Source organism: Saccopteryx leptura, chromosome 2 (assembly GCF_036850995.1).
Source record: "Saccopteryx leptura isolate mSacLep1 chromosome 2, mSacLep1_pri_phased_curated, whole genome shotgun sequence".
Lineage (NCBI taxonomy): Eukaryota > Metazoa > Chordata > Mammalia > Chiroptera > Emballonuridae > Saccopteryx > Saccopteryx leptura.
The window spans coordinates 321,996,338-322,024,018 of record NC_089504.1 but is presented as its reverse complement, the minus strand read 5'-3'; the positions used below and the strand labels follow the sequence as shown (position 1 = coordinate 322,024,018).

The following is a 27,681-nucleotide window of genomic DNA, read 5'->3' as shown; positions in this document are numbered from 1 at the left end:
CTCCATAAACACCTTTACCATCCCTCCCCCCTTTAAACTATCCTTTCCATTTCCCCTATTAGCTCCATCTATGACTTAGACCCTAAAAGTAATGCTAAAACCTAGTGGTGACTCTTCAGGATATAAAGATGATTTCCTTTATCTTGAAAGATGCCTAAAGAATAAATCTACCTCAGTACATTATCTAACCTTGGACCTCATTTAAAGCACCTCCATCTTGTAGACTTATACTCTTCAGCTAAACCTGGACCCACCATCTGCTCAGTCCCTCCGTGGTTCCTCTCTTTGTGGCTATTATTCTTGGGGAAAAAGCTGAGAGATTTCTAGCTTTATCAACAGAGATGAGTGGAGGGAAACTGAAGAAGAGTACCAGGTTCTATAGCTCACACTCCTGGAGAAAGGAGACTCATTTTCTATAGAAAAGTTGAGAAGATTAAACTCTTGGGAAAGAAAACTAATCCACTATCAGAGGAGTAGGTACAATACCAAAGAAGGACTAAAAGCAGGGGCCAACGGGCTCAGTTTTGCAGATGGAGGAAAAAATCCCACCAGCTGTTTGTGCCCAGGTAACAAACATCTTGCCCTGCCACAAAGACTGGCAACTGATCAGAGAGAGGCCAGAGGGGAACAGTGGATGACAAGCATGCTGCCATGGCGATGACACAGCTGGAAACGCCCAAGAGACTGCATTCACACCCAACCATCAAGTGTGCTCAGCCCAGAGGGGTCAGTGAAGGAAGATGAGGAAGAGGTTGTTCCCTACAACTAACCACTGGACTCTGTTCCCGGAGGGCGACATATAATTAACTCATCCATCATTTCAGGACATTCTCAGAGAATATTGAAAAGCAGTGTTTCTTGGGCCAGGATTTTAGCTGCTTTACCTACGACTTCAAGTTATTACAATGTCTTTCTCACCTTAATTTCCTTCTCTCTCAAATGAGAATAGATCAGCAATTTTCAAACTTTTTCATTTCATGGCACACATAAACTAATTACCCGAATTCTGCATCACACCAAAAAATATTTTTTTTTGCGACCTAACCATAAAAAAAAGGATATAATTTTGATTCACTCTCACTGGACTGCTATTGTCATTATTTTATTTGACAATCTAAGGGAAAATAGGTCAGTGCAGTGACTAAATAGGTATTGCAATGTTTTAAAAAAATTATTGTGGCCTGACTGTTGGCAGCACAGTAGATAGAGCATCAACTTGGGACACTGAAGACCCAGGTTTGAAACCTCAAGGTTGCTAGCTTGAGTGTGGGCTCATCCAGCTTTAGCGTGGGGTCATCAACATGGTCCCATCACCACTGGCTTGAGCAAGGTGTCACTGACTTGGCTGGAGCCCCCGCGGTCAAGGCACGTATGAGAAGCAATCAATGAACAACTAAAGTGCTGCAACTATGAGTTAATGCTTCTCACCTCTGCCCCTTCTCTCTCATGCTAGAACAAACAAACAAACAAAATCTTGTGGCACAACAGTTGAAATTCTGAAAGAGACAGTCACTGACCTTACAAATTTAGGGTAACTGGTTAACCAAAATGGTTCAAGGGACTTGCAAATCTTCCGTGGCTGAGTTCTACAACTGAAGACTAGTGATCTCATACCCAAAGGCCTCTGCCACATCTGTTGAAATTTTATGTCCTACTACAAGAAGCATTCCTTAAGAAAGCCACAAGAGATAGCTTTCCCTATATCTGAATCAAGAATGAATGTGAAACCACTGGCAAAAACAGGTATAGATTATTCCTGAAATCTTCTTGGGCCTGCTTTCAGTACCTTGGAGGGAAAGAGGCCTAAGTGGGTTGTGGAACTGCTCAACAGGCTGGAGCACCCACCTTCCACCAAGCTCCTACCCATTCCATCAGGTACTACTGTAACTACTATTCTCTCCTGTTTAGCATCAGAGGTGGAGAGCAGGTTATAGGAATGGAAAGTGGTTCCCAAACCTGGCTGCACATCAGAAACAAGATGAGGAGGGAAGAGTTCAAATAATCCTCAATCCTCGCTTCTATCAATCAAACCAGAATTTTCAGGGTTTTTTTTAAAAGCCACCGAGGTGATTCCAAAGCATCCACCATCTTTTGTCAAGCACTAGCACAAACACCATTTCCATCCCCACCCTCTCTTGGGTCCTCAAGCTTCAATCTGTTAAATAAATAAACTCTAAAAACAAACAAACAAAAACCTGACAGGAAGAGCCTTAAGGATCAACATAGTGCTATAAACAAAATTTATACTCAATAAAAAAGTAAGAACTTCAAATGATCCAGGCCTAAGTTACCATTCTCCAGACACAGGAGGGCTAGCAGATGAGAAAAACTAAAGTCTCACCAAGTCTAGAATCGCAAAGCTCAGATTTTCTATCAGAATCAGACTCTCTTTAAAATCCTTTGGTTCTCTGGTTATCTGAGACTTTTCACTGATGGCTAATTTTGTGGTAGATACTTACAAATCAAACAATTTGTGGGTGCAGGTGAAGAAGAGGGAGGAACAAGGAGGTTGCTTGGAAAAGACTGATTTTTAAGAGCAAAGAGACTAATGTGAATTCTAACCTGATCACAGGAACCTAGTGAGTACATTTTATGGGCTTAGAAGTTTCTTGATGTCAGCTCGGAAGGGGCTTCAAAGTACCTATGTAAGGTGCCTCTGCAATGGGGTGCCTGTGCCCTGGGCAACACCGTGTAGTCTGATGTTAAGAGCTGGCTCAGCAGCTGATGGCCTGGTTTTGAATCACAATTACAATTTGCACAAGTTGCCATGCCTTATGCAATTTCCTTTACCTTGGAAACGCCTTAGTTTTCCTGTTTACAGAATGGGAATTCTTAACACCAACTACTCTCAAAGAGTGCTATGGGGAATGACTGAGAACACGTGTAGCAATTTGGCACTGACACATTATAGTGGCAGCATTTTATTATTACTATTACCATTACTATTGTAATTACTGTACAACAAAGAACCTTTAGTGTCACAAAGCAGCTACAGGTATGTGTTCAAGGAGGCACACCTTGAAGTATTAAAATATTAGAATGTAATTAATAGGAATGTATGTCTAGAATGTCTGTGAGAACAGCTTTCTGGATAGAATGTGGTGCTTATCAAGTCGTTGTGAGTGTACCACATGTAACTGCTGCCAGGGTGGCCTGCTGGATCTGTAATTCTGCTCTGTACACGCGAAAAGCATGGGCTCTGCCTGCCCCTCTGCCTTCCCCCTTCCATTCCAGGCACCCTAATACCCAATGTTTATTTTCAGTACTGTATCTCTACTCATGAGTCGAGTAAAAACAGGGAAATCAAAAGTTTCTAAGGCCCATAGGTATCACACCTCTGTCTCTTCTCTCAGTTTACTTCTCAGGCTAACAGGGCTAGAGCCATGGCATTGTTGAATGCTGTGTGAACCTCAGCCCCACAAATATTGAATAGTCATAGACCACATTAAGGGTCGTCTCTGCACTCAGCACAGATCCATCTCTACTATGAAAAACAACTCAAGGAGAACAAAATAAAGTCAAATACCATCACTCTGACTTAAATTTGACACATGACATCATGATGAGTTGAGTCCCCATAACCTCCCTGGGCTTTATAGCCCATTCTCTACACTGTCCCCCAGAGACACTTACAAGAGCGCCGTAACAGCAGAGGCTGTCTGGCCAACTCTGTGCAGGTACTTACAGATGTGCTGGCTGTAACCTGTGGGCTGGAGCTGGCGGGTGCAGAGCTTTCGGATGAGGTGGAGAGCTGTCGCACCAAGGGACTGTGCGGTGAATGGTGGGGGGCTGCCAAGTAGCTCGAACTGCTCAAGTCTGTGTGATGCTTCAACACTGCAGAAGTCAACAGAAAAGAGGAATATGTGGCTAACTCAACCAGCTCTGTTCTAGCACAAACTAGGAATGCCAGCAATACACAGTAAAGGTAAAAATGCTTTCTAGCCTAGAGAATAAAAAGGTGAAGCAAACTGGTTGACAGGTAGGGGGCTGGGCAGAGGTTGCTGCAGCAGTTAAGAAGTGGCCTGCATTTAGAAGCAGTAGGGTCCCTCTACTCTGCCTTCCTAGAGCAAAGGACAAAGCTGGGGGCAATTAGGAGAAGCGCAGGCTGCCCCAGAAAGCCGTGAGCAGGTGCAATTGCAGGTAGAAGTGCCGGGCTTGGCCCTACCTTCACTTCTCTCAGATGAATGGTCTCGCAATCTCATTTTGCTGTGGTTTGGGTCATGCACAGGTGGCGGTGGGTTGGGCAAGCGCTCTGCTTTTGGCGCTGGCACTCGCTCCACCATAGGCACGGCCCCCACATCGTCTAAGTGCTGCCTGTGGGTCCTGTCAGGCCGGGGTTGGTGATGGGACAGCTCTGAAGAGGGGGAACAGAAAAAGAGCTGTGAAATAACTTCTCTCAATCTTTTCTTATTTGAATTCTGAGCTCTCGAGTTCTCTCTAGGCCAATGACAGACACCAAAGGCAGAAGGACAATCCTCTGGGACTGAAGTTTCTACCAAATAGCACAATGGCCAGGGAGCCCACAGGTGCCTCAACCAGAGAATGTGACACCAGGCTATGGAAGACAGCATGCCCACAGATGGACCCAATGCTATGTCACTGCTGGCTGCTCACTGAGCATTTTGGGTCTTGCCCCAAGATGAATGGTGTCTAGAATAGCTTTCCAAGTCCATCTGAGAGAATCCAAGACAAGAAGAAACAGACTGTAAGCTGACTTTGTACCAGTCAATTCTCAAGCCCAACATACCACCATAGTAAACCAGTAACCTGAGATTAGAAAAGGAAGAGAAAAATAACTAGAGGATTCCCTGATCTTCTGAAACTTACTGGCTGTTGTGAGGAAGGAGTTGACCAATTTGTGTCTGTCTTTACGAGTTGGATCTGGCAGACTGCCTGGCATGGGTGTTCTGTGCTTAAGTGAAAATTTTTTGGGAGGTTTGATTTTGTCAAAAGGTTTATTCTGCCACTGAGATTTCAGCATGCTCTGGAACTGCAGGCTTGTGGGAACATCTGCAAGAAACACAAAACACTAAAGGTTAGTCAAAATACCTGCCTCTGGGCTCCTATTTCATGAAGTGAGAGGTGAGTTCATTAGTAACTGGGTCTCCAGTGGGCAAGATCTACATCACATCCTTCTTTATTTGCCCAGCAGCACAATGTCCTGGCAGGGCAGGCACTGTCATATGGACACCTTTGTTAAATTGCTAGTTTTCTTTATTCGTGTGTCCTGTGAAGTTTAATTTGACTGATTTGAAAGACTGATAAACATTGTTTCTATTCTTCTAGAGACTAAAACATGTAAATCTACTTCCACCACTATAGATTTAATCAGGATATATTCCTTCAACAAATATTCACTGTCTACTATGCTAGAGGCACTATACTATGTACTACTTTTCCACCCCAATGAGAACTATATCATTCTTCCCCCATAGCCCTGCTACCCTCACTCTGAGATTTTCTAGGATTTTTAGCTGATCTGTTAATAGTCAACATTACAAACTATCTTTTTAGACTTATCTCAGACTTGTAAAGCTTTACTCCACTGTACTCTAATATCCAGAGTTGCAGATAAGACAAACTGATTCTTACTCACTTGCAGGTGGTTTTTTTATCCTCCTTAAAGCTTGCAAAAAACAAGCAAACAAAAAAAAAGCTTGTTGTGGTATTACGCTGACTCTAATAGGTTAATCTGGGGAGAATTGCCATCAATGCTGAGGCTTTCAATCCATGTGTACGATAAAACTCTCCACATTTAAGGGTTTCTTTAATTTTCTCTCAGCAGTGCTTGTCAGTTTTGTTTTGTTTTTTAAATTCAGTGAGAGGAGGGGAGGCAGAGAGACAGACTCCCACATGCACCCCGACCGGATTCACCCAGCAAGCCCAGTAGGGGACAAAGCTATGCCCATCTGGGGCCCTTGCTCCATTGCTCAGCAACTGAGCTCTTCTTAGCACCTGAAGCAGAGGTCATGTAGTCATCCTCCGGCGCCTGGGACCAACTTGCTGCAGTCAAGCCATGGCTGCAGGAGGAGAAAGGGGAAGCGAGAGGGGGAGGAGGAGGGGTGGAGAAGCAGATGGCTGCTTCTCCTCTGTGCCCTGACTAGGAATTGAACCTGGGACATCCACAGGCTGGCCCATCCTCTACTAAGCCAATTAGCCAGGGCCTGTCAGTTTTCATTGTATAGATCATATTCAAATTTTACTAAGTTTATTCTTAAGTATTTCATGTTTCTGATAACACTTTAAAATTTTCAATTTACAAAAAATTTCAACCTATAATTGTTCATCGATAGTATAAAAATACAGTAATTTTTTATATACTGACCTTATATCCTGTGATCTTGCTAAACTCATTAGTAGTAGTTTTTTGTTGTTGTTGCTGCTGTGAATTCCTTAGGATTTTCTACATATACAGTATTCCTCTATAAACAGAGACTGCTCTACTTCTTTTTGATCTGTGTGCCTTTCATTTCCATTGCTTGCGCTATTTAGCTAGATTTCTCTAGAAGCAATATGAAACTCAGATTTGCCTCACCAGGCGGTGGCACAGTAGATGGAGCATTGGACTGGGATACAGAGGACCCAGGTTTGAAGCCACAAGATTGACGGCTTGAGTGCAGGCTCTCTGGTTAGAGCAAGGGGTTACTTGGTCTGCTGTAGCCCCCCGGTTAAGGCACATATGAGAAAGCAATCAATGAACAACTAAGGTGCTGCAACGAAGAACTGATGCTTCTCATCTCTCTTCCTTCCTGTCTGTCTGTCCCATCTATCCTTCTGTCTCTATCACAAAAAATAAAATAAACTCAGAGTTTCCTTTCTGTAGTCTCAATCTCCTGAAATTGTACCACAATTTTTTTCCCCAGGGTTCTGAAAAGCTTCCCAAGGTTCCTTTTAATCTGAAGACCAGCACATTTCTCTTTAGCTCCCAGTTCCTCCTAGAACCATTAACCACCAGGGACATACTAAAAAATTCTAGCCAGAATCCACACTACTCCTGCAGCACAGAATGACACACCACTGCTTGATGGAATTAGGCACTGATACAACAGGAATACAGGAGGGAAAATTCAACCTAGCTATTTCAAAACAATTTCTAATTCATCACCCAGACAACTGCCCAGGTCCCATCCTTACTTCTGTGTGTCCTCCTATGTTGGCGAAGAAAGTCCCTGTAACAGCTCCTACCACACAGGAGTTTACTCTGACATGTGCTATGGGCTACTTTTCTCTAGTTTTATTTCTCCCCAGTTATCCTGTTTTCCACCTTTCAAAATCACTCTGAACTCTAGTTACTGACAGCATGCCTTCATTTTTACAACTACTATAAATATATTCCTCTTAATGTATTTTCTAAAAATGTGTGTGATTTTGGCTCCCAGGGAGGGCAGAGGATGTGCTCAATCCAAACTAGGAGTGGGTGAGAAAAGAGGAATAAATGATCATTTACTAAATCAATTACATGTGGTTAGCCTAGTCTTCATAACAATTCCATGGTATAAGCATCATCATGCTCCTTTTAAAGGTAGAAAACAGGTTCGCAGATGTGAATTAACTGTCCAAGGTTACACAGTTTAGGGAGTAATAACCAGCATTCAAACTCAGATTTCCATAACCCGAAAGCCCATACTCTTAAGCACTACACCATGAGATTATTCTTTGGCCCAGAGAATGGAGATGTTTAATTCTCAGATGGAATCTGATGTTTATTTTTCTAGGGAGTTCTGTAGCCTAAAAGTATTTAAGCACTCTTTCCTATAGTATAGACCCCTGGTCAGCAAACTGCGGCTCATGAGCCACACGTGGCTCTTTGGCCCCTTGAGTGTGGCTCTTCCACAAAATACCACATGCGGGCACTACCTCGATAAGGAATGTACTTACCTATATAGTTTAAGTTTAAAAAATTTGGCTCTCAAAAGAAATTTCAATCATTGTACTGTTGATATTTGGCTCTGTTGACTAATGAGTTTGCCGACCACTGGTATAGACCATGGATTTTGTGACACTTCAAAGACCAAGTCTGAACACTGGGTCTTTCAGGACTAGAATAAACATATCCCTTAGTGAGCAGAATGGTTCCCTTCTCAGGGATGATTTTCCCTAATGGGCAAGCAGCCTCAGGAACAGACATTTTCTAGTTCTGAGAACAGACCACTGGCCCTAAGGCAGTAAAACAAATCAGGAAAACTATTAGTTTAAAAAATAATGGTTTTTAGCAAGAAAGGAAGGGAGAGAGTCAGAGAGAGAGAGAAACATAGATTTGTTGTTCCACTTTTTTATTCATTCACTGGTTGATTCTTGTATGTGCCCTGACCAGGGATCAAACCCAGAACCTCTGCATCTCTGGAATGACACTCTAACTGACTAAGCAACCAACCAGGACTGGAAAACTAATAAAGTTTTAATGGCAGTATTTGTTTGCTACATGTCCAAGTACTGATATAGTCTTGTGAGGGCATGCTGTCTTCTAATTTTTTCTTTTTTAAAGTTTTTTTTTTTTCTTCCCAGAGACAGAGATGGATAGATAGGGACAGACAGACAGGAACGGAGAGAGATGAGAAGCATCAATCATCAGTTTTTCGTTGCAACACCTTAGTTGTTTATTGATTGCTTTCTCATATGTGCCTTGACCGTGGGGCTACAGCAGACCGAGTAACCCCTTGCTCGAACCAGTGACCTTGGGTCCAAGCTGCTGAGGTTTTTTTTTGCTCAAACCAGATGAGCCCGCGCTCAAGCTGGCGACCTCGGGGTCTCGAACCTGGGGGTTTTCTGCATCCCAGTCCGACGTTCTATCCATTGCGCAACCGCCTGGTCAGGCTCTAATTTTCTTTTCTATAATCATTCTTTTCTATACTTAAAAACAAACTCACCTACCCCAATTCTTAAAATAAAATAAATGCTAGCATTCAGCAATCTCGAAGTTGGGGAGATCCTTGTCAGGCCAAGGACATTGGATAGGGCTCCTAGCTTTTTGATACCTCTCCTCCACCAAAGGAGGATTTCCCATTAATCAACAATTGAGAATTGAATTTAGAGATAGTAATGTTAAATTCTTTGCTCTACTTCAGAAGGTTAGGAAAAGGATGTGTAGGAAATAAAGCATTGTCTCAAGGCATCTGAAACCTGGGCTGAATGGAATGTATACATAAGGCTTAATAAAGGGGAGAATACTTCTATATTCCAGGATACCCCTTTGTCACCAGAAGAGTTACTCCCACTTGGCAAAAGCTATATAACAGGACTACAAAAGCAAAGTAATTTCATTTTCTTTTCTTGTTTTCCTCAGCCATTGCTCTTCCAAAACAGAAAATTAAGTCAGAGAAAAAGGGAAAGATGAAAATAGCAACAGAGTGCAAGTAAGCAGGCCTGGATTTGGGTCCCAGTTCCACCAATAAATAGGAGAAAAGTCATTTAACTGAGCTTTAGCTTCTTTATCTGTAGACGTGGCAGCACGACTAGATCAGGGCTGCTAACATCCTAGCACACATTCTCTAGGTCTCCCCTCCTCCGTCTACTGCAGCACAAGCTAAACAATCACAACATCTTTTCTGTGGGACTTCAAGACTCAAATTGTTCTAAAAAATTTAATTAAATCCAGACCGCCATTATCAAACAATTCGAGTAAGCACAAGAGAGAGAGAACACCTTGAAGTTGAGGCATTAAGTAGAATCAAGAACTCTTCCTGCCTGACCAGGTGGTGGCACAGTGGATAGAGCGTCAGACTAGGATGCGGAAGACCCGGGTTCGAGACCCTGAGGTTGCCAGCTTGAGCGCGGGCTCATCTGGTTTGAGCAAAAGCTCACCAGCTTGAGCCTAAGGTCGCTGGCTCGAGCAGGGGGTTACTCGGTCTGCTGAAGGCCTGTGGTCAAGGCACATATGAGAAGCAATCAATGAACAACTAAGGTGTTGCAACGAGCAACGAAAAACTAATGATTGATGCTTCTCATCTCTCTGTTCTTGTCTGTCTGTCCCTCTCTCTGATTCTCTCTCTCTCTCTCTGTCTCTGTTAAAAAACTCTTCCTACAAAGCCACTGAATAAGCAGTTAGGGATAATAATGAACCATAAGGGACTCAGGCAACTACACTTGGCTAGAAAGTTTGCTATGTTTTAACTGCTTTCATGTAAGAGTGAACAGTAACTCAGTTAAACCCTAGTCTGTGAACAAAGACGATCTCTTAGGAACTGCTGACGTGTGTTCATGCTCTACCTGAGGAAGAACTAACACCTAGAATCCACATAGAGCTAAGATTCTGAAATAGACTAGATATAGAGAACCTGAAAGTAAGCAAAAAAGGGGAAATGAAACATAACAGAAAATGATAGGGTCCTATTCAACTAGAGGACTTCACTCATTGCATAATCTCACAGGTAATGGCATTAAAGTGCTATTATTAGAAAATAGAGATTGCAGATCCTTGGTCAGTTTAGTAACAAGAAATTAGAAGTAATTATAAGATAAATTATAATTTATCTTAAGTTACGATTTCTGCAAACAAAATGAAAAGACCTTGACTTCAAGGTCACCATGGTCTGACTTTCCACTATTCACTTGACTGTTTTGCTCATACTTTCCACCATTTTCTCAAACACACTTCTTGGGGTGTTTTGTAATGCTCACTTTCTCCTGCTGGCAAGTTGTGGTAGCCTCCTATTACATACAGCTTAGTTGTCTTGGCAAGCTCTCTCGAAATAGCACAGATCCTTCATGGACAGCAGGTGGTGCTCTTATTAAGCCTATACCTAACTAACATTCTTATACTGGGGTATAATAGACCCTGTTGCTTGTGGTTGGAGGCAACTGTCCCTAGGCCCCACCTAGCCACTTGAAGGGTTGGGGGAAATCTCTCTCTTAGCAAGCTGCACACTTTTAGTGGTATGTTTTGGTCTGATAGACCTGCTGCATCCTATTTGCAAAATTCTAAGAGAAGACTCTGTTGACAGAAAGTCACACCAGAATACATGAGAACACTGTACCAAGATCTTGGCTGACTTGCTTTCATTTTTAACCCTTTAAGACTCATTTATTAGACTATATTCTGTGGCCTTTCTTACCATCTGGAAATGCCAGAACCGGGTGAACACAAGAGTCCAACTGGGAAAGACGTTCCAACAGAGGGGCTTCATAGTGAATTTCTGGAGGCACGGTGTTGGCACTGCCTGAGCCACAAAGTGCACAGAAGGGATTCACATCACAGCTAGAGCGCATGGGGCTGCTCCGGTGGACCTGCGAAAAGCCAGACAAAAGTGACAATTCAGTGTCTGATAAAAACCCAGATCTCCACTCATTATCTCAAAGATTCAAAAGGCCCTTTCTAGATGCCTAAATGACACTGCTTAAAAAAGTTTGATTAGTTTGTTCAGACATCCATTTCTCCAACACACAAACCTTTTAAATAATTTCTAAGTAAACTTGTTTCTTCTTTAGTAATGAAATCCAGTTACTTGAAGCCCTAAGGGCTTACCTAGGTATCAAACTTGTGATACTTTAAAACTACTGAAACTGTTTTCTCAGGACACTTTATAAAATCTACATGTTTCTACCACCTCAATCGTTTTCAACCTTCTGCTAAGGTGAATAATTAGCTTCTAATTCCCATGACTTGCTCTCTCCAGCAACTTCATCCACCTAAGAACCTTAATAACCAAAGAAACCTCACATTTCCTAAAAACACTTTCAGGTGGTCTCAAATAAGGTGGCAAGTTTTCCTGGACTACACAGAATTCATCAGCTACCCTTCAGAACAAGCCTAACATTTGCCAAATCATGATCCATAAAACATCATTTGGGCAGTACACAGTGTCCTAGAAGAAAAAACCTGCTTGTGGAACAGCACTGTGAAAGGGATGCTAGGAGCAAGGATAGTATTACAACAAAGACATAAGGGTAGCATCAAAACTCTGTAACAACTGCCAAGAGCTGCATTTAGTTTTTGTGCAGACATTGCTTAAAAGCTGTTTGCCTTTATGGTCCCGTACAGGAGAAAGATAAATGTGAGAATGAGGTCTTTATAAACATTCTTCAACAGCCTACTTTTTGCAACCACATAGGTGGGTGGCATGCAAAGAAGGCCCTGTGAAGGTTAGTTGAATGAATATTGGTAAGTCATATGACCTCACATTTACTCATCTGTTAATAAAGGCTCAGCAATGCCAATTTCATGGACTATGGGAAAGGTAATATGATTTCTGAAACTGTTAAAAAGCCTACAAATGCTAGCTAAACTAGTATATGGCAAAGTTGCTCAAAAACGGTACTATGAACATTCAGTGCTAACAATTCTTCATTGTGAGTGCTGTACCTGTGCACTGTAATTAAGAAGCAGCATCCCTGGCCTCTGCTCATGATGCAGTAGTGCCATCCTTCCTCCCCCATGTGACAATCAAAATTGACTACAGAGATTGCCAAATGTTTCCTGGGAAGGCAAAATCACTGAGAACCATGGGGCTTAAATTATGGTCAGGCCTCCTAGAAAAATTCAAAGCACAGGTGTCCATTAAATATTAACAGAAATAAGAAATCTCTCAAGACTACTGTCCCAAGGCACTGACTGGCTGGATAGCTCACTTGGTTTGAGCACTGTCCCAATATGACAAGGCTGTAGGCTTCATCCTGGTCAGGACACATGCAAGAATCAACCAGTGAATGCATAAATAAGTGGAACAAATTCATGTTTCTCTCTATATAAAAATCAATAAATTAAAAAAGACTACAGCAGCCAAGGCAAAAGGACTTAAGAGCAATCCTGAAGAAACCTTTACTAATCAAAAAGATGACAATTTGAACACAAAAAAATTTCAATGGGTTCAATAACCCAAATAGTTTTAAGTCAATGACTTTATAATCTATACACACTCCCCCCCCTCCACCAAAGATTTCACTGATTGCCCTTGGAGGACAGTAAAAAACCAACTTATTGTTTTGAAAACTAGAAGAGAAAGAAGAAGGGAAAAAGAGGCATCAACTTGTTGTTCCACTTAGCTGTTTCAATTAGTTGTGTTCTGATTCTTGTACGTGCTATGACGGGAATTGAACCCACAATCTTGGTGTCTGGGAAGACACTGCATGCACTGAGCCATCTGGCAAGGTCTATTGCAAGGCTTTAATTTTCATCAACAACAATACATATCAAAAGGCAACAAAATACTGTCAAAATGCTAAATATAAAATTTTACATGCAGTTAAGCCACCATTCAATAATAATAAAGTCAGGCCCTGACCAGTTTGCTCAGTGTCAGCGTGCAGATGTCCCGGGTTCAATCTCCACTCTGGGCACACATGAGAAATGACCATCTGCTTCTCTACCTCTTCCCCTCTTCCTGCAGCCGGTGGCTCGATTAGTTCAAATGTCAGACCCCAACAGGGTTGCCAGGTGTATCCCGGTTGGGATGCAAGAGGAAATGCAGGAGTCTGTCTCTATATCCCCCACCACCTCACTAAAAAAAATAAAGTCAATATGGCCCTGGCGGCCGGACCTGTGGTGGCGCAGTGGATCAAGTGTCGACCTGGAATGCTGAGGTCGCCGGTTTGAAACCCTGGGCTTGCCTGGTCAAGGCACATATGGGAGTTGATGATTCCTGCTCCTCCCCTCTTCTCTCTCTCTCTCTCTCTCTTTCTCTCTCTCTTTCTCCAGTAAAAATGAATAAATAAAATGTAAAAAAAAAAAAAAAATTAAAAAAAAAAAAAAAAGAGATACCATTAAAAAAAAAAAAATGGCCCTGGCTGGGTGGCTAAGTGGATAGTGTCATGACAGTGTACTGAGGTCACAGTTACTCTCTGGTTAGGGCACGTAAGAGAAGCAATCAATGAACGCACAACTAAATAGAACTAAGTGGAATGAACTGATGCTTCTCTCTTCCTCTCTCTCTCTCCCTCCTCTTCCCCCTTCCTCTCAAGTCAATGGAAAAAAAGAAAAAGAATAAAGTCAATCTATGTGCATATTTACAAATACACATATGTATACATTCATAAACAAAATATAACTTTTTCTTTTAACATTTATTTTTTATTTTTCTGAAGTTGGAAACGGGGAGGCAAACAGACTCTTGCATGCGCCTGACCGGGATCCACCTGACACGCCCACCAGGGGGCGATGCTCTGCCCATCTGGGGCGTCGCTCTGTTGCAACCAGGGCCATTCTAGCGCCTGAGGCAGAGGCCATGGAGCCATCCTCAGCGCCCGGGCCAACTTTGCTCCAATGGAGCTTTGGCTGCGGGAGGGGAAGAGAGAGATAGGAAGGAGTGGAGCAGATGGGCGCTTCTCCTGTGTGCCCTGGCTGGGAATTGAACCCGGTACTCCTGCATGCCAGGCCAACGCTCTACCACTGAGCCAACCGGCCAGGGCTCTTTTAACATTTCTTTAATGATTTTAGTGAGGGAGGGGGAGGGGGAAGGGGAGGGGGAGGGGGACCCACACAGACACAGACACAGACACACACACACACAAACACACACACACACGAACATCAATCTGTTCCTGCATGTGCCCGGACCGGGCTGGGCTTCGGGATGATGCTCTAATCAACTTAGTTAGCCAGCCAGGGCTGCTTTTAATATATACAGATTGATATTACAACTCATAGATCATTGTTGAAAGGCTATTAAAAAATGTATTAGGCAAGGATGGAGTAGGATGTAAGAAGCAACCGTAAGCAAGAATGACGAAAGTGTCAGTAAATATTAGGTATGGCTTAAAAAAAGTCCTATTGCTCCCAAAGCAGCTAGAGATGAGCATTCAACTAACCCAACAGACAACAGAGAAAAGCCATAAAAACAAAGAAAAGGGAAGGCTTTAAAAAAAGTTATGAGAGCCTGACCAGGTGGTAGATGAGTGTCGGACTGGGACACAGAGGATCCAGGTTCAAAACCCTGAGGGTCACTGGCTTGGGTGTGGGCTCATCCAGCTAGAGCGCAGGCTCACCAGCTTGAGTGCAAAGGTCGCTGGCTTCAAGTTCAAGGTCAATGGCTTGAGCAAGGGGTCACTGGCTCAGCTGTAGCCCCCGGGTCAAAGCACATATGAGAAAGCAATCAATAAACAACTAAGGGCCTGACCTGTGGTGGTGCAGTGGATAAAGCATCAACCTGGAATGCTGAAGTCATCAATTCAAAACTCTGGGCTTGCCTAGTCAAGGCACATGGGAGTTTATCCTTCCTGCTCCTCCCCTCTTCTCTCTCTTTCTTTTCTCTAAAATGAATAAAAATCTAAAACAAACAAAAAACTAAGGTGCCGAAATGAAGAACTGATACTTCTCATCTCTCTCCTTCCTGTCTGTCTGTCCCTGTCTCTCCACTAAAAAAAAAAAAAGAGAAATGATTCCAAATATAACATAATCAGACTAAATGTAAATAGATTTAACTCACCCCTTAAAAATACTCCTAAAACTGACTCAGAAAAGCTAAAAATCAAGAGAAAAAGATAAATCTAGCAAGTACTTACCAAAGAAATCTATTTAAAGTAAAAGCATTAATAGAGATCAAAAGGGAAACATAATGATATTGTTCTGAACAACAAGCAGAAATAACAATCATAGATTTGTTTGTATGCACCTAACCAGTCATTTGAAATATGAATTTATATAAATTTAAAAAAATGTAAATGGAAGATGAGAAAATAAGAGAAATGTATAAGAGTACAAACATGCAGCTACCAATACATAGCATAGTGGTTATACAACTACATTATAAACATCAAATGTGATAAGGGACTAGTAAGGGACTAGATCTTAATTATTGTTTTCTTACTGTTTCATCATGTAAAGGTGTCACCTAAGGCTACAATGGCAATCACTGCAATATAAATATCAAATCAATACATTGTATACCTTAAACTTACACCATGTTACATAAAAAATGTTTCAAAACCAAACAGAAAACAGAACCAAGGATACAGAAGATATGAATACAATTAATAAGCCCAAGATATGCATTAAATTTAGAACCCTGAAGTCAACAAATAGGATATGGATACACTCACACCCACACAAACAGTATCTTTTTAAAGAAAATGTGGACTACTTATAAAAGCTTAACTGAAACTACATATCATCACAAAGATCTTGAAAACAATGGAAAAAAACACACCAACCAAGTAGTGTATGTACACCATGACAACATTTATATACTTTTTATGTTAATTAAATAGTACTGCATTCTGCTTATGGACACATGTATGTAGCACAAAGAAACTGAACTGGGAGTGTATACATTATCAAATTCATGAGAATAGTTGCCAACGGTGAAGGAAGCAAGTAAAGGAGAAAACAGAAAATAAAAGGTACACTGTATCTGTAATTTTCTTTTAAATATAAAAAAAGCATATGAAGTAATAAAAAAGATTAACATTAGGTATTTGTTATTTCATTTCTTTTTTTTTAATGTTTATTTTACTAATTTTTAGAGAGGGGAAAAGAGAGAGCAGGAGAGAGACAAGAACATCTGTTCCTTTATGTGCCCTGATCAGGGATTGAACGAATGGGCAACCTCTGAGCTTCAGGAAAATGCTCTAACCAATCGAACTATCTGTTCAGGGCTGTTATTTCATTCTTTATACTTTACAGCATTAAAAAAGAGGAAGAGAGAATAAACCTGGTAAGTTTTTCCATATACAGGGACCTGAAGTTCTCTACACAATTTCAGTGGTGCACAAGAATTTAAAATTTTTAAATAGCACCCCAAGAAACTGGCACTAGGAATAAAGGAAGTCCAAATATTTCAGAGCAAGTACAGGACTTGAACTGGGAATAGCACCTATTAGCCAGTCTTCCAGATTCAGAATTGAGAAAATGATTCAACTATCATATGAGTAGTAGACACAAAGACCAATGTACAAATGCCATTACACTGAGTAGCATAGTGTCCCCTCCCCAGACTCAAAATTCATGCCCACCCAGAACAACAGAATGTGGGCTTATTTATAAAAGGGTCTTTGTAAATGTAGTTAGTTTAACAGGAAGTAATACTGGATTAAGGTGGGCCTTAAATCCGAGGACTGGTATCCTTATAAAACCATGTGAAAATGCAGATACAGACACACAGGAAGATGATCATGTAAAGACAGAGGAAGAGACAGAGAAGTCATGCTGTCACAAGCCGAGAATTGCTGGCAACCACTAAAAGCAGGAAGTGGCAAGAAAGAATTCTTCCCTAGAGCCTGCAAGGCAGCATGGTCTGACTTCTTGATTTCAGACTCCTAGCCTCCATAACTTTAACAGGAAACTAATACAGTCAGCTACTCAATTTTTCTCAAGATAAACACCAAGTTTGCCTAGATCAAGTTAATTTTTAAGAATGATAAAAGAAAAAAAAAAACTCACGAGTACAACACTGCAGAACAAGGGAAAAGAAAGCAAATCAAAAAAAAATCTGAAAAAAAAAATCTGAAAGAATATACCTCTGTAAAACTATTAAATTTGGTCTAACAATTAAATGAAACTTTTGGCATCTCCAAAACAGTAAGGCAATAAATGACATAAAAAGGAAATACTGTATAAAATCTGGAAAAAAAAATTGAATCCACAGTAGCAGAATTAAAACCTACTAAGAGGAACTACAGATCAGAACTGATGATTCATAAAATTAAAACAGGATGCGGGGAACAAACTTGTCCTTTTCCTTCACATTATGTGTTAACTTTTCTCTCATTGTTTTAATTTCTTTGGTTCAGCAGCTAACATCTGAATACTCATTATGTGCAAACAAACTGTGCCAATCATTTCCCATATCTACTTTAATGATTGCAACAAGCTTGTGAAGCAGGCAGTAAGAGCTAGATAAAAAGAATAGAAAATAACATATATATACAATTGGTATACTTAAGAGATGCAACTACAAAGTAAGGAAATCCCAAACCAAAGCTATTACAGAAGAAAACTGAACAGAGCTATATTTTGCAGTGATGAAAATGGTCTATATTCACGTGACTAAATATAGTAGCTGCTAGTTACATGTGACTACTGAACCCTTCCCTGGACTGTGTCTGGATGCAATGAAATACTGAATTTTTTATCTTTATTTTAAATAGCTGCCTGACCAGTGGTGGCACAATGGATACAGTGTAGACCTGGGACGCTGAGGTGCCAGGTTCAAAAACCTGAGGTTACCAGCTAGAACTTGGGCTCATCCAGCTTGAGCCCCCCAGTCAAGGCATGTATGAGAGCAATCAATGAACCACTCAAGTGACACAACTCTGAGTTGATGCTTCTCATCTCCCTTCCTTCTCTTTCTGGTTAAAAAACAAAAAAAAACAAAGCTACATGTGGACAGTGGTTATCATATTGGACAGCATAAAATAGAACCAATTACCAATATAAAGAAATAAAAGTAAGATTGGCATCAGTCTAATTTTATGCCAAAACAGAATAAACAATCACCCTCTTCCCTGCCAAACACAATAGAACAGGGTTTTCAGGGACAAAAACTATGGTCCGAGAACTTAAAACATAATCATATTGTTGTCCTAATCACTGAAAAATTACAAATCCAAATTAGAAACTCAATAAATAGGCACACAAAGTTAGTATAAAAAGGACTGTCAGTAAACAATGAAATATTAAAACCAAAATAAGCCTTTAATTCTAGTTTCAAAACTGAATGTAAAAAATATTCTCTATTTAATAAAATAGACTTTTAAAAGAGATTTTTAAAAAACTCTAAATCTGCTTTAGTGATGTTTCAAAAAACACATAGAAAAAATCCTAAAAGTATGTTAATGAGAAAAATGCGTATATAATACCAGGAAAAACTGAATGTAAGACAAAAACAACTATTGAAAAAAGAAGCTGTAAGTCACTATGAGAATATAATTATATACAGCTATATACTAGACACCAATAAAAATTTTAAAAAACATAATGCATCACAAATATTAGTAGAAACTATATATTAAGACATCACAAAGGATATAAAATGCCAACCAAAAAAGTTAAATAATTTTATTATTATAAAAGAAACAGAAAAACTAAGCCATCTGAATAAGGCAATGGGGGTGGGGGGCAAGACCACAGGAAGGACTTAACAGCAAAGAACTAATCTTTGAAATGACCAATAAAATAGAAAAACTTCAGACAAGATTAATCAAGAAAGAGAAGACAAATATACCAGTAATTAAGCCTGAGAAATAGATTTAACCACTGATACATTGATTTAACAATTAAGAATGCTTTCTATAAAAATTCTGTTGCGTACAGTTTGAAAATATTTGAGCAATGGTCAGCTTTCTGTAAAATAAATGCTGGTCTCAAATGGTTTTACCTTATTTAAAATGCCAACAAGTTTTAAACAAATTGTTACTTCCTCAGAAGTCTTTAAACTTTTCCGGACCACACCAAATGATAAATACTGAGGCCCAATTCATTTTTATAAGTTATCCTACATCAAAGTTAATAGTAAACTTTTAACAGTATTGCCATTAAAACCAGGAATGACATGCCAACTTTTTAACACTATTCTGGAAGTGCCACTAGACAAGGAAAAGGAACAAAGTGTCATATTGTTTCTAGGTGGCCTATCTAGAAAATTAAAAATAACCAAACACTTTTAAGAATTCAGATAAGTGTTAAAAATGACAAAATATCTAAAAATCAACAGCACTTATAAAACTAACAGAAAATATCTCATTTACATCACAAAAATATTAAGAATATAGAAAACATGTAAGAATGAAGAGATAAAATACTTAAATACATGCAAAAATTCTATGTTCCCTCCCTTACTACTATAATAACATTAAGTCTCTCTGAAGGAGTTCCCATTAAAAATCCAATGTAGGCCCTGGCCGGTTGGCTCAGTGGTGGAGCGTCGGCCTGGCATGCGGGGGACCCGGGTTCGATTCCTGGCCAGGGCACATAGGAGAGGCGCCCATTTGCTTCTCCACCCCCCCTCCTTCCTCTCTGTCTCTCTCTTCCCCTCCCACAGCCGAGGCTCCATTGGAGCAGAGATGGCCTGGGCGCTGGCTCCTTGGCCTCTGCCCCAGGCGCTAGAGTGGCTCTGGTCGCGCCAGAGCGAAGCCCCGGAGGGGCAAAGCATCGCCCCCTGGTGGGCGTGCCAGGTGGATCCCGGTCGGGCGCATGCGGGCGTCTGCCTGACTGTCTCTCCCCGTTTCCAGCTTCAGAAAAATACAAAAAAAAATAAAAATAAAAATAAATAAAAAATAAAAATCCAATGTAATGCTTTATTCAAGAATTCTGGGCCTGCCAGGTGCTAAGGATGGCTCTATGGCCTCTGCCTCAGGCGCTAGAATGGCTCTGGTTGCAACAGAGCATCGTCCCCTGGTGGGCGTGCCGGGTGGATCCCCGACGGGCACATGCAGGAGCCTGTCTGCCTCCCCGTTTCCAACTTCAGAAGAATACAAAAAAAAAAAAATATATATATATATAATTCTGGGCCTGACCAGGTGGTGGCTCAGTGGATAGAACGTCGGGCTGGGATGCGGAAGACCCAGGTTCGAGACCCTGAGATCGCCAGCTTGAATGCAGGCTCATCTGGTTTGAGCAAAGCTCACCAGCTTGGACCCAAGATCACTGGCTTGAGCAAGGGGTTACTTGGTCTGCTGAAGGCCCGCGGTCAAGGCACATATGAGAAAGCAATCAATGAACAACTAAGGTGTCGCAACGAAAAACTGATGATTGGTGCTTCTCATCTCTCTCCGTTCCTGTCTGTCCCTTTCTATCCCTCTCTCTGACTCTCTCAGTCTCTGTAAAAAAATAAAATAAAAAAATAAAAAAATAAAAAATTCTGTTACAAAGTAAGACGCTATTCGTCATTCTCTGTTAATGACAAAATATTAGTTCAAAGCATTAAAAAATTATATTGGCTTGAGGACAGTGTATAAATAAACATTAGAGCTTCTACTTCTATTTATTTTATCTCAGTCTTTCAAATTTTATTTCATGTGTTTTACAGTGCATATATAAAACACTCTCACAAAAGTTTGGAGGTTAGTGTTCTAAAAACTGAGTGATTCCTGACTGTTCTTAGTAGCTTTAATTCCTAAGGAACTAGAATTTTCCAGGTGGCACTTGCTCCTTCCCAAAGCCCACCACAAGATTCTTCTACCAATAAAGAACATGCCTCCCATTTGATATCACGTTATTTGCTTTTAATATAGACTCCTCATCATTTTAGTGTTTTAGTCCTCAACCACAATATCACGGTACTAGGCCTTAGAGAATGTCCTATATGTCAAGTGTGATGCAAGAGGAAAAAGTGGAAGACTACTGGGAATTACACAGAGGTTAACTTTAAAATTAACCCCAAAACAATCCTGTTATCTAGTTATACTCCTCCAACAGACTATAAAATTTGAAAACCATGTTAGAACACTGCCAAACCATTTGGTAAGAAATGTTATTTTTAAAAAATTAAAAAATGCTAGTAAGTCCAACCCCAAAGTTTCAAGGCATGTTACTTTTTCTTTAAAATACCATAGTAATAACTTCACTTGACAAAAAGCAACCCTACACTGCCCTAATTTATTCTTAAAATTCTACTGGTCTAAAATCTCACTATCTAGAATCATAAACATTTACCTTACAGAAACAGCAGGGCACAAAATAAACATGGCATATATTATAAGAACTTCCTACTTGAGTGTTTGTTTTTTTACTGGCTTAGGTAATTACTAACAGCTAACATACTAGACCCTTAAAGTGATGAAATACATAACAGCAATATAGGCAACTTATAATGATCTGTCAATATAACAATGAAACCGTGATACTGGAAAGTACCCTATGTTTTCCCCAGGCTTTGCTGATTTCCATGGAAAATAACCTCACTCTTCCATTCTCAAAGCTCTCTGTTCTCCCAATGCCAATATTCATTTCCTACAACCTAATGATTCTTCTTTAAGACTACTTTAAAAATCTGTTGCGTCTTCAAAGATTTAGTCTTTTAGAGCATTACTATTGCTACTCTTTCTGCCTCCAGTCTTTTTTTTTTATGCCAATCCAACGTTAACCTGCAGATTTATCTTCCAAAAAATAGCTATGACACTTCAAAACTCTAAAATTCTCTAAAATCAGAGGATAAAAATCAACAGTTTGGACGTTCAAAACCTTTCATAATTTATACTGATAAATCTCACTCCTATTATTACCAATTGTTGTAGTCACTGATTTAAGATACCAGTAAACAAAACCAGCCTTTTACAGGCAAAAAATTATAATTATATTAAAAGTATGTCTCAATTATTATATTCTAATATCAAAAATGCTGGTAAAACTTGATGGAATGAGCCATGATTCAACTAAGATGATAGGTAAAACAGTAAGCTCCCCAAAATGAGTTTTATATTTGGTCCTGGAATATAACAGAGATAATTTAGAATGTAGGTAGAACAACAATATTGTTGTTATACATTTGTTTTTTACATTCTATATTCTATACTGGTAATTATATTTCTTGTAAGGGTGGGTGGATGAGATAAATTACAAAGGTAATTTGAATTAATTCAGGAACATATATATAGTTCCTGTTATTAAGATGCTCTTTTCTTCAAAATCTTTTTTTTTGGTATTTTTCTGAAGTTGGAAACAGGGAGGCAGTCAGACTCCTGCATGCGCCCAACCGGAATTCACCGGCATGCCCACCAGGGGGCAATGCTCTGCCCATCTGGGGCGTTGCTCTGTCACAACCAGAGCCATTCTAGCGCCTGAGGCAGAGGCCAAAGAGCCTTCCTTAGCGCCTGGGCCAACTTTGCTCCAATGGAGCCCTGGCTGTGGGAGGGGAAGAGAGAGACAGAGAGGAAGGAGAGGGGGAGGGGTGGAGAAGCAGATGGGTGCTTCTCCTGTGTGCCCTGGCTGGGAATCGAACCCGGGACTCCTGCACACCAGGCCGATGCTCTACCACTGTCTTCAGAATCTTTTTTTAAAAAATTTTTAAAATTTATTTATTTTAAAAGGGGGGAAATCTTTTTTTTTTTTTCTCCATTTTTCTGAAGCTGGAAACAGGGAGAGACAGTCAGACAGACTCCCGCATGCGCCCAACCGGGATCCACCTGGCACGCCCACCAGGGGCGACGCTCTGCCCACCAGGGGGCAATGCTCTGCCCATCCTGGGCGTCGCCATGTTGCTATGAGAGCCACTCTAGCGCCTGAGGCAGAGGCCACAGAGCCATCCCCAGCGCCCAGGCCATCTTTGCTCCAATGGAGCCTTGGCTGCGGGAGGGGAAGAGAGAGACAGAGAGGAAAGCGCGGCGGAGAGGTGGAGAAGCAAATGGGCGCTTCTCCTGTGTGCCCTGGCCGGGAATCAAACCCGGGCCCTCCGCACGCTAGGCCGACGCTCTACCGCTGAGCCAACCGGCCAGGGCTAAATTTATTTATTTTAGAAAGGAGAGAGAGAGGAAGAGAGAGAAGGGGGGGAGGAGCAGGAAGCATCAACTCCCATATGTGCCTTGACAAGGCAAGCCCAGGGTTTTGAACCAGCGACCTCAGCATTTCCAGGTCGATGCTTTATCCACTGCACTACCACAGGTTAGGCGTCTTCAGAATCTTGAAAGCAAATCTTATAGTAAATATGAACTCACTGCCACTTAACAATATCAGAAAATAATTTTTATCGGTTAACTTCTAGCCCTGCCACTAGAAAGTAAACTACATGAGGGCAAGGACTTTAGTTCACAAATTAAACTCAGGTGACCTGGAACACAGTGGGCACTTGAAAAAAACTGCTGAGTAAATTTGCTTGGCATATATAGCACCTCAAGATGATAGAAGTAAGATGCTTGCTCAATAGCAAATACCACTGATATTCGTGAGCAACCAACTTCGGCAAAATTCCTATATTTCCAGGTTGCACTCTTTCTCCTTCCCAAAAGGCCAGCACTGAAAAGTAGGATCTCCTAAACCAGCAAATGGTTTCTTTTCCAAACTCAATTTATTTCTTATTGTTTATGCAGCTTACTTTTGTGTATGTCAAGATGATTGTTTTAGGAACTGGTATTGAAACCAAAGTGCCTTTAGTATGCTTTGTCTCCTCCTTGCAACTGTCTTTAAAAAAAAAAAAAAAAAAAAAAAAAAAAAAAAAAAATTTTTTTTTTTTTGTGTTTTAAAATTTTTATGTGCCTTCAAATATCAATGAAAAACCTGCCAAATATCTTATTTTTTCTTTCTTGGTATTTTGGTAGCTAAGGCAGTATGAGAAATAAACAAGAGAGAAATGGTACAGCCTAATAGTTAATTTTCACTTAAATACTTTTCCTTAAAGAGAGAGAGAGAGAGAGAGAGAGATCATAGCCCTGGCGGGGTATCTTAGTTGGTTAGCACATCATCCCTGCTATGCCAAGGATGCAGGCTTGATCCCTGGTCAGGACCATACAAGAGTCAATCAATGAAAGCATAAGTAAGTAGAATAATGTTTCTCTCTCTCTCTCTCAAAATTAATATAAAAGTAAAAAGTTTAAAAAGAAAAGATCATGGCAATACTATATAGTCTAAATGCATACTATAACAAAATAAGCCAAGCACTAAAAATCCAAATATTAAGTTTCAACAATTCTCTCTCCTCCCTTTGTCATTAGTTTTTCTTACCACCAAATATATTTTAATAGCTCTATCTTAACAAGATTACCTGCCAAACATGTTATTTCTTTCCTTTATTTTTAAGCGAGGAGGGGAAATAATGAGACAGACTCTCCCATGTGCACCCTAACCATGATCCACCCGGCAACCCTTTCCTGGGCCGATGCTTGAGTACCAAGCTAGTTTTAGCACCTGAGGCTGATGAGTTCAGACCAACAAGCCATTCTCAGCACCTGGGTCCACAGTCAAACCTATCCAGCCACTGGCTGTGGAAGAGGGAGAGATGGGGGACAGGGAGGAAGTGAGAGACAGTTGCTTTTCCTGTGTGCCCTGACCAGGAACCAAACCCAAGACATACATACACCAAGCCAAAGCTCTACCCATTGAGCCATTGGCCAGGGCCAAACATGCTATTTCTCTTTTCACCTTTACAGAAACACTCTTTGATACAATTATCTATAATGGTTCCCTCAATTCCTTCCCTCCCATTCTCTCCTGAACCTACTTCAATCAGAATTTTCCTCTAACAAAACTGCTCACAAAGGTCTCCAATAACCTTGGCTCCCATCAAATCCAACGGCCGATTCTGAGTCTTGATCTAACTTGACCTGACTGCAGCATCGTTGGTCAAATAAGTTTGTAAATATGATATATATGTTTGCTCACTTATAGTTTGCATTGGATGTGGGAGACAGGCTGTAAGCAGGCAGGGTCGTTATAGCCTAAGGCTTAGTGCCTTTCCCACCCTTGACTGTTGCATGATATGGGGTGGTGCACTCTCATGAGGAATCCCATTATGACTCAGATAAGTGACTTTGTATCAGAGTCTTCCTTGTTTGTATATTGGATTAAAGGTTTTGATTTCTACACTATAAGGAGAGCAGAGAAAGGCCACGTGGAGGAGAGGAGAAGCAGCCAAAAATGGCTGAGTGCTGAAAGAGAGGCCAGTTTGTGCAGAGAGAAGGAGATGGGGAACAGAGGTGAATAAGGCTGGTGAGGTAGAAAACTCTGATTCTAGGAAACTCGGATAAGTCAGTGGCTTTGGGAGCCCTGAATGGAAAGGGAAGTGTTTTCCCACTGTGTATTTCTTGCCCGCCGGGTACAAGCTAGGATTAAACCTAACGGCCCACCAGTTCTTGGCTCCGTTGTTTCATTACCTTCTGTCCGAATCAAATGCAAACCTGCATTGGCCAGGTGGCTGTGGCTACTGGCTTTACAAGCATCTAACAAATGATCATTCCTTCCTCTCTGAAACACTTTCTTCATTTGCTTTCCACATACCACATTCTTAATTTTCCTTCTACTTCACTAGTCACTCTAGTCCTTTCTCCTAGTCTGTTCTTTTCTCTTTATCTGCAATCCTTGAAATTCCTCAAGGTTAATTCCATGTGAGTAACCACATATTTCTCATTCTTTTCCATTCTTGCATTTTCCTCCCCAGCACTTGACATTATAGGACATGCTATATACTTTATTTATTGTTTTATTTTCTAACACAATAGAATATTTCGTAAGGTTAGGGATTTTTGTCTGTTTTTGTTTAGTGTATTTCCAGTACACAGAACAGATTTAGCTTCATCATAGGAGCTCAACACATATTTTTGGATGAGTGAATGAAGGAACAAAAAAAAAAAAGTTTAACAGTCACTTTGCATGAGTAACTTTTATGAGTCAGACATCCCAATAAGCCAAGTTACATACATTTCATTCAACCCCTAACAATCCTATGATATGTCAGAGGCTGAGGGAGAACTGGATGGGATGTTGGAGGGGGTGTAAACTTGCTCTAAATCATAAAACTAAGTGGCAGGCCATGATTCAAACCCAAGTTTTTCCTCCTCAAATTTAATGCTCTTAACCAGCACATGATATTCATTTCACTGGAGTATTATTTCATTAAATTTGGAATAAATTCAATACTGCTACTTGCAGAGTCAGCAATCAGGTTTCCTGTAGTTGTGAATTAATCTCCATTTTCTCTGTGAAAACATTCATTTAGTAACACCAGTTTAGAAATCTTAATGGAGATTCTTATTTAAAAAGAAAGTATTCTACGTTGCCATTTTTGGTGATAACTATCCAAGTGAGAAGGCAACACAGTATTCTTAAAATGTTAATGGCAGCACTTCAACTATCTCTTTCCCATTTCTATGAAAAAGGTCAAGCCAATGGTTTCCAAACCTGACTGAAGAGTCACCTACGAGTTTTGTTTTTATTAAAACCAACATTCCCAGCCCCAGCCAGATGGCCCAGTTGGTTAGAGCATAGCCCTGCTACACCAAGGCTGGGCACATACAAGTATCAGCCAATGAATGTATAAAATTGATGCTTCGCCCTCTAAATAAAAAATAAATAAAAACATGGTTCTCAGACCCAACCCCAGAGCAAGTGGATCAAAATCTCTGGGAAACCAGGTTAACCAGCCTAATATTTTTATTATTTATTTTTTTAGCAAGGGAAAGAAACACAGACACAGGAAGGGAGAGAGATGAGAAGCATCAACTCTTAGTTGTGGCACTTAAGCTGTTCACTGATAGCTTCGCCTATGTGCCTTAACCAGGGTTCCAGCCAAGCCAGTGACCATGTACTCAAGTCGAATGAGTCTGCACATAAGCCAGCGACCTTGGGTTTTCGAACCTGGGACCTCAGCATCCTAGATCAACACTCTTCCCACTGCGCCGCACTGGTTAAAGGAGCCTCGTGCTTTTTAAAGCTACCCAAGAAAACGTGGTGGGCTAGCCAAGTGGAAAACACTAGTTAAACAAACCAAAGTTGGCCAAAGGCTTAATACCACTATCTGAGCATCTGGCTCATGTTTTAACAATGACTAAGTCTCACTGATACTGACCTTCTTAGAAAGAGGAACAATGTTGTGGGGTCGAACAAGCCTCCGTTTCTTACAGCTCAGAACAGGACGTGTTCGAGCTGCCACACAGGTGCCATCAGTTGATGAAGAAACTAGATTCAGTCGTTGCTTTTTATGTAATTGTTCTTCAGCATCAGAGCTGTCACCTGGAATGTGGTCTGCCAAGACAGGCTGAAGGCTACACAAGATGAAGGAAGAATATTCACTTTTCAGAAGGAAACAAAGTCTCTAATACTGGTTCAACCTCCTCTCCCTGCAAATGCTACAGACACAAGTATTCTGGAGCAGAAGGAGGTCACCTCCT

General features: G+C 40.8%; 1 protein-coding gene across 4 annotated transcripts in view; it reads right to left on the bottom strand.

Moving 5' to 3' along the window:
• KANSL1 (KAT8 regulatory NSL complex subunit 1) overlaps positions 1-27,681 on the bottom strand; it is a 217,155-nt gene that overhangs the window by 4,510 nt on the left and 184,964 nt on the right. For 3 of the 4 annotated variants that reach the window (XM_066363097.1, XM_066363096.1, XM_066363095.1), the window contains 5 exons: positions 27,360-27,555; positions 11,052-11,223; positions 4,828-5,010; positions 4,166-4,354; positions 3,686-3,834 (listed from right to left, as the gene is read on the bottom strand). In XM_066363097.1, the coding sequence (XP_066219194.1) occupies positions 3,686-3,834; positions 4,166-4,354; positions 4,828-5,010; positions 11,052-11,223; positions 27,360-27,555 (889 nt within the window). The remainder of the gene's footprint in view (positions 1-3,685; positions 3,835-4,165; positions 4,355-4,827; positions 5,011-11,051; positions 11,224-27,359; positions 27,556-27,681) is intronic. The other variant, XM_066363098.1, reaches the window with a different exon arrangement.